The 7,500-nt window shown below is 37.9% G+C and overlaps 1 protein-coding gene across 2 annotated transcripts in view; it reads left to right on the top strand.

Moving 5' to 3' along the window:
* Window positions 1-7,500, top strand: part of LOC123502118 (shematrin-like protein 2) — a 49,642-nt gene that overhangs the window by 12,813 nt on the left and 29,329 nt on the right. For both annotated transcript variants that reach the window (XM_045251334.1, XM_045251333.1), the window contains exon 2: window positions 210-283. In XM_045251334.1, the coding sequence (XP_045107269.1) occupies window positions 210-283 (74 nt within the window). The remainder of the gene's footprint in view (window positions 1-209; window positions 284-7,500) is intronic.

Genomic DNA, 7,500 nt, shown 5'->3' with positions numbered 1-7,500 from the left:
AATAATATAATGATGCTTTAATGATAAGAGTAATGATTTTACTTTTAACACTACTCTTACTACCTCCAATGACAACAACAACAAAAAAGAAAGAAAAAAAAATAATAATACTGATAGTAATAACAATAACAATAATAATAATATGAATTGCTGCTACCACAACCTTACCATCCTATTTAATAACACGTGTACTCTACCTTCCATTACAGAGAGAGAGAGTGAGAGAGAGAGAGCCGAACAAAGCCACTCTCACTTTCACACGCCACCACCTGCGCCGCGACTGGTGAGTACTCTGAAGTAGATAGCACTCCTTACCTTACCTTTCCCTTACCTTACCTTTCCCTTACCTGGCTCACGTCACGCCAGGTACTTATCGTTATATGGGCTTACCTGGATTTACCTGTTGATTATCTGCTACCTGTGAGTAAAAAAAAATTAAAAACAACGGTGTCATTTTTTTCTTTTCTTTTTTTCTTTGTTTCCTTTGAATGATAGAAGGAAAGTATCTCTCATTCTGTCTTTCTTTCTTTTTCTTTTCTTTTTTTTTCCTTATTTCTCTCATTTTATATCGTTCTTCTTTTTATTTTTATTTTTTCGGCATCGTGATTTTTTTTTCCTTCTTTTTTTGGCATGTGTGTGTGTGTGTGTGTGTGTGTGTGTGTGTGTGTGTGTGTGTGTGTGTGTGTGTGTGTGTGTGTGTGTGTGTGTGTGTGTGTGTTTTCTGTCTCCATTTTTTTTTCTCGTGTTTTCAAATTTCTGTATTTTTTCTCAGTTTTCTTTTATTTGTCTTTTGTACTTTTTTTCATTTTTTCATCTCGCTGTTTATTGATATTTCCTTTATTTTTCGCTGTTATCTTCATCGCGTCCATTACTATTTATCAAGTTCATCCATTCCTACTCTCTTTATCCATTCTCTCATTTCCATTTTCATCATCTGAGTATCCATATTCTTCTTCTTTTTTGTAATTTGCACTTTTCCTCTCATTCTTTTTCCTCTCCTTTCTTTTTTTTTATCAGTAGTGCTTCAATTTTCCTTCTTTTCTTTGCTATATCAGTTTTCATGTCTATAATCTTTCATTCCTTCATTTATTCATATTTTCATTTCATTCCCCTTATTCTCCCATTCGTATCTTTTCTCTTTTTCTACTTATTTTCTTTGTTTTGTCATGTTTACTCTTTCATCCATTCACCTATTTTCCTCTCCTTTCGTTTCCTAATTGTTATTCATTTTTTCATCTCATTCTCCTTATTTTTCTTCTTTAATATATATCTTTTCCTCCTTTTTTTCTCTACCTGTTTCACCTTTTTATCTTTGTCTTTGTCATACACTCTTTTATCATTTACTTATTAATTCTCCATCGTTATCTGGTTGTTTTTATTCTCCTTATCTTTCATTTTATCTAATCTTTTCTACAATTCTCTCTTCTCTACCTATTCTACTTCTTTTCTTTGTTTTATCATGTATACTCTTTTATCTATTCTTTTATTCTCCTCTTCTCCTATATCTGGTTGTTCTCATTCTTCTTTATCATCTTATTTTCCTTATTCTTACTGTTTATCTAATCTCTTGCAATATTTTCTCTTTTCTCTATCTATTCCTTCCTTTTTTCTTTTTGTCATGTATAAACTGTTTTTATCCATTCTCTTATTCTCCTTTACTTGATTGTTATTATTCTCCTTTATCATCTTATTCTCCCTGTTTCTATCTTTTCGAACTCTTTTCTATCTATTCCTCAAGTTTTTTTCTTTGTTTTTGTCATATGTACACTCGTTTATCCATTCTCTCATTCCCCTCTCCTCCTTTTATCTGGCTGTTCTCCCTCTCCCTTGTTTCTCTTATTTCCTACCTTTTTCCCACAGTCCCTCCTCTTTTCCCACGCCATCTAATCCACAACTCTCCCAATTATAGCGTACCCACAGAAGCCAGGAGAGAAACACACCCAAGTTATTATTTATTTACTTCTTTTTATATTTACTTTTTATTTGCAAGTTTGTGTTTTTTTTTTTCTGCCAAATTGTACCCAAGGAATAATGAACTTGCTTTCTCCGCCCTTGGTCTTGCCCGTCATTGAATCTCCTAGGTCTTGTTTTCTCTCTCTCTCTCTCTCTCTCTCTCTCTCTCTCTCTCTCTCTCTCTCTCTCTCTCTCTCTCTCTCTCTCTCTCTCTCTCTCTCTCTCTCTCTCTCTCTCTCTCTCTCTCTCTCTCTCTCTCTCTCTCTCTCTTCAACTCTTTGCCTTGAAAGAAAAATATGACATCTTGTTTTTTCCTCTCTCTCTCTCTCTCTCTCTCTCTCTCTCTCTCTCTCTCTCTCTCTCTCTCTCTCTCTCTCTCTCTCTCTCTCTCTCTCTCTCTCTCTCTCTCTCTCTCTCTCTCTCTCTCTCTCTCTCTCTCTCTCTCTCTCTCTCTCTCTCTCTCTCTCTCTCTCTCTCTCTCTCTTATAAGGCCACAGTACAGGTATCCAGGTATCATTTTCCTCCCCCACCCTCTTCCTCCTCTTCTTCCTCTTTCCCTCCTCCTCCTCCTCCTCCTCCTCCTCCTCCTCCTCCTCCTCCTCCTCCTCCTCCTCCTCCTCCTCCTCCTCCTCCTCCTCCTCCACATTATTTTTCTCCCTCGTATGGACTCAATGACCCTTAAGAAAAAAGAGAGGAAAAAGAAAGTAAAGGTACTCTTGCTATATTACCTGTTTTGTTGCTCCTAAGTAAAGTAGTCTTGTTTTTTTTTTTTTTCTTTTCATATATTTGTCTATTATTTTTTTTTTATTTTTACTTTTTTGTACGAAATGAAAAATGTTGGTTAGATGCTTTTTCTTTTTTTTTTTATTTCTTTATTGACTGTCATTTTTGTTGTTTTTGTACCCAGAAAAGTTAGTCTATAGTTTCTCATTTGATTTTTTTTTTTTATTTATCTTCCCTTTAGGTAAATTGTATGAAGTTTCTATTTATTCTTCTTTTTTTTTCCTCTTCTCGTTTTGGAATTGTTTTATTGACTGTCATTTTTGTTGTTTTTCTACCCATTGGTTTGAAAAAAAAAATTATAATAGAGTATCCCATTTTTTTTCTTCTATGTAAATTATGTGACGTCCATATTTCTTTTTTTTTTTTTCCTTTTCGTTTGGGATTGCTCTATTTTATTGTCATTTTCTTGTTTTGTAGTCATTGATTTAAAAAAGAAAAGCATAGACCATCATTTTTTTTCCTCTAAGTAAATTATATAACGTTTCAATTTTTTTCTTTTCCATCTCGTTTTGGGATTTCTTTATTTATTGTCATTTTGTTACTTTCCATCTCACCTGCCTTACCTGTGAACGCCGTAACCTTTAGGACCCCATCCATTCCCCGGCCCTACCTGCCCCAACACAGCGCCGCGTCACCTCACCTGTGCACCTTTCCACTCACAAAACACCAAAACACCCGCACACACCAAGCGAAAAAGTGTTACGTGTTACTTAGCCACACCTGTCATGTACATTAATTAGCACCTGGCTTAACACAAATCTACCTTGTCATTTACATATTCACCATTTTTGTACCTTTTGATTTACTGTCAAGATAATTAAAAGCGCTAAGTTTCACCTCGTTGTACCTGTTAATTAATTATTCCGCCTTACCTGTGCAAACATACCTGCTGTGTCATTTACTCTTCTACCTTTCCCTCCTGCACAAAAAACCCACACTTACCTGTCACTTTGATTGGGAATGTGATAAGTGGTAGTTACTTTAGTCTTACCTGTCTCGTAGATTAATTAGTGTCTGTTTAACATTTCCACTGCTACGAACACTGACGCTAATTTTATGAGCAAAAGTGACACTGCAGACACTTAGACCTTTTTACATTTCAGTTATTACTTTTGTTCTTATTGTCAGCTTTTTTAATTATAGTGGAAATACTTATGCAAGGTTCTGTGGTGTCTAAAGGTTCCATAACACACCCACATATTCATCCATGGCTGCACTCGTATGATAATGTGCTTGTTTTCTTGCCTACTTCAGTTCCTCCCGCACCTCAGCACAAGGAAATGTTAAGAGTTGTTGTATTCATCGTCTCTCTTACGTCTTGTTTTAATTAGTCGCAGGCGTCGTGTACACTAAAACTCCAGGCACTGACCTACTTGAAAATGTAAATAAAAGAAAGCAAGTCAGGTTTTATTTACTTTTCTACAAACATAAACAAACAGAGGAAGAGATCTTACTTAGCTTCATAGAAAAAGCAACATGGTTATTTAGAAACAAGAAAAATGCATCAGATCTCGTCCAGTTTCGTTTTATTCATAAGTGCAAACAGAGAGAAGAGTTCGTAGTTGGTTCTTATTCAACCTTCTCTTTTCACTTCATTAATCAGTCTTGCCACACATTTACTTGCCTGGAAAACAAAGGAAGAGAGGAAAAATATAATTAGGTAAAATCTTAATCATTCGTACTTCATCTATAAAAGTGGACGTGAAATAAGATCTTAAATGATTTCCCACCGTCTGTGCAATAGAATAACAATGAAACACAGACACACACACACACACACACACACACACACACACACACACACACACAGAGAGAGAGAGAGAGAGAGAGAGAGAGAGAGAGAGAGAGAAACACACACACACACACACACACACACACACACACACAGAGAGAGAGAGAGAGAGAGAGAGAGAGAGAGAGAGAGAGAGAGAGAGAGAGAGAGAGAGAGAGAGAGAAACAGAACACACACACACACACACACACACACACACACACACACACACACACACACACACACACACACACACACACACACACACACACACACACACCTGGAAGCACAACACTAACTACAAACATAATCAGTGAGCAGAGTAGGATGTTGCTTACCCTCACCGGTGTGGAATACTCATTAGCCTCACCTGTCGTGGGGTGGCCTCGCCCTTCACTGTGTCCTCAATAGATGCGAAAGCTTATGAATTAGTGACACGTTTCAGGATTTCCTTGACATTCCTCAGGGGAGACTCGTAAACTGGTAGGCTGTGGACTGGAGGACTTAAGGCTTGTTTGGCTGCAGGAGAAGCAAGGACTGGGTCAGGGGAAGCACCAGTCTGCCAGTACAGTCATGGCCAACATTCAAGTGAGGAGAGAAAAACAGTGTGTATTTAGATAGCTAAGCATTGCAACATGACATTTGGCGGTGACTTGAAAGAAAGCCATGCAAATAAGTGAAGTCATTGGTTGTGATAGTTACATTCTCATATTCTTATTTCTCTTCTGATTATTGTTTCTTATAGTCTCAAGTCACGTGGTCTTCTATGAGGGTGAATCGTCAGGGTTTATAAAGTAATTCGTAGAAGACTCATTTCTTTTCTCAATATTGTTCCATGTAATCTCAAGTTACAGTGGAACCATGCGTGCTTTGGGGTCCGAGGGGTCTCCAAGCGCATGGGTTCGAATCCTGTCCACGGTCCGAGTGTAGGTTGGGCTTCCTCACTCGGGACAATGGTTTCCAAGCGGGTGGGCTTTGAGATAGGAGATACCACATAAAGTATCCCCTTTACCCCATAAATTCCAGTGAAAACCTCACATAGTATAGATAAAAAAAAAAAGAGTGAATCATCCAAGTTTATAAAGAAATTTTATGGAGATCAGAAGATTTTAGAAGGTCAGTGGATGAATATTGTAAAGAGATATGACAAGGGTGACGTAAGCAAAATTTCCAGGGTCAGTAATCAGGACTGAACTAGAAATAATGAGTGCACGTATGAGAAAGTTGGCAAAGTTAGGTTTTAAAAGACAATATGGAGATGGTTCTCAAATATAGGGTTTTAGTAATCAGGTTTGTTATTGCTGAGTCATTGGGGAGCTTTAAGTCTTTCCCTGCGATATGCAGCACCGCACACCACCGCAGACAACTTAGTAAATAATCTTGAATAAACATTAACAAGAAAGATACAAAAAGATAATGAAAAGAGAAAGTGGGAGATGTGGAAGTGGTTTGGATATTAATTTCCATCCTCTGATTGATAATTGATGTTAAAAGTGATGAATTCTACTTAAATGTCTTAAAACCTTTGTATAATTTCAAGAAACTACAGAAAATATGAGTGAAATGTTAGTTTTGTAGGTATAAACACACACACACACACACACACACACACACACACACACCGCGTAGTGTAGTGGTTAGCACGCTCGACTCACAATCGAGAGGCCGGGTTCGAGTCCCGGCGCAGCGAGGCAAATGGGCAAGCCTCTTAATGTGTAGCCCCTGTTCACCTAGCAGTAAATAGGTAACTCGAGGGGTTGTGGCCTCGCTTTCCCGGTGTGTGGAGTGTGTTGTGGTCTCAGTCCTACCCGAAGATCGGTCTATGAGCTTTGAGCTCGCTCCGTAATTGGGAAGACTGGCTGGTTGACCAGCAGACGACCGTGGTGAATTACACACACACACACACACACACACACACACACACACTTTACATTATTATTACCAAAATTTACCCTTGGAATGCTTTAAGATGACTGTCAATCAAAACGAAAGATCTGATTACTTGTGAAAGACAAAGCAAATCAAAGGAAACGTGTTGATTAAGATACGAGACAAATTTATGGATGCGTAGTGACACTGGAAACAGATAGGAGTTCTTTACACAGAGACTCCCACATGTAGACTTGGTGGCTTCTTGCAGCTACTCTTATTTCAGGATGCGTTGACGTGGCGAGGTGTGTCCACGTGGTAATGGTAAAAATGAATAGGTAGATTAAGGTACTGAGCAGATTAGAAGACTTTGAACAGAGAGTGAAGATGAAATATAGTTAAGGTAAAAGTAAGATTCCTTTATAATTAGTAGATAAAACAGGTGAATTAAGACAGTGATAAGATTAAATAACTTAGAACAAAGAGTAAAAAACAAAATACAATAGTAGTGAAAGCAAAACGTACCTTGATCAGAACTTTACCTGCAACTTGTACCTGAATTCTTCCTTTCCTCCTGCATCTTCCTCCTACTCCTCCTCCTCCTCCTTTTTCCTCCTCCTCCTCCTCCTCATCTTGGTATGTGATGTATTTTTCCTTGCATAAATGTCAATATGTATGTATTTTTTCCTGTTTCCAGCGAGTTTATTCATGAGATACGAATTTTGTGCGTAGGTGAGACGGGAAATCGAAAATCTCTTCAAGGTTAATTGGTGAAAGGTGACGAATGGTACAAAAAAATCATGATGTTGGAAAAAAACTTGATTGTGCTCATGATATACTTAAATTAGAGATCGCCAAGTTGAATCTCTCTCTCTCTCTCTCTCTCTCTCTCTCTCTCTCTCTCTCTCTCTCTCTCTCTCTCTCTCTCTCTCTCTCTCTCTCTCTCTCTCTCTCTCTCTCTCTCTCTCTCTCTCTCATCAGCCTTGCCACAGAAGAAAGAATGATTGTCAGGGATTTCCCGTAAAAATTCTGACCCTGAGAGAGAGAGAGAGAGAGAGAGAGAGAGAGAGAGAGAGAGAGAGTTATCACAATTACTGAATGGAAAACCGGAAATAGGTAAACTC

Source organism: Portunus trituberculatus, chromosome 10, assembly GCF_017591435.1.
Source record: "Portunus trituberculatus isolate SZX2019 chromosome 10, ASM1759143v1, whole genome shotgun sequence".
NCBI lineage: Eukaryota > Metazoa > Arthropoda > Malacostraca > Decapoda > Portunidae > Portunus > Portunus trituberculatus.
The sequence above is the reverse complement of the archived record's forward strand: the minus strand, read 5'-3'. Positions and strand labels throughout refer to the sequence as shown.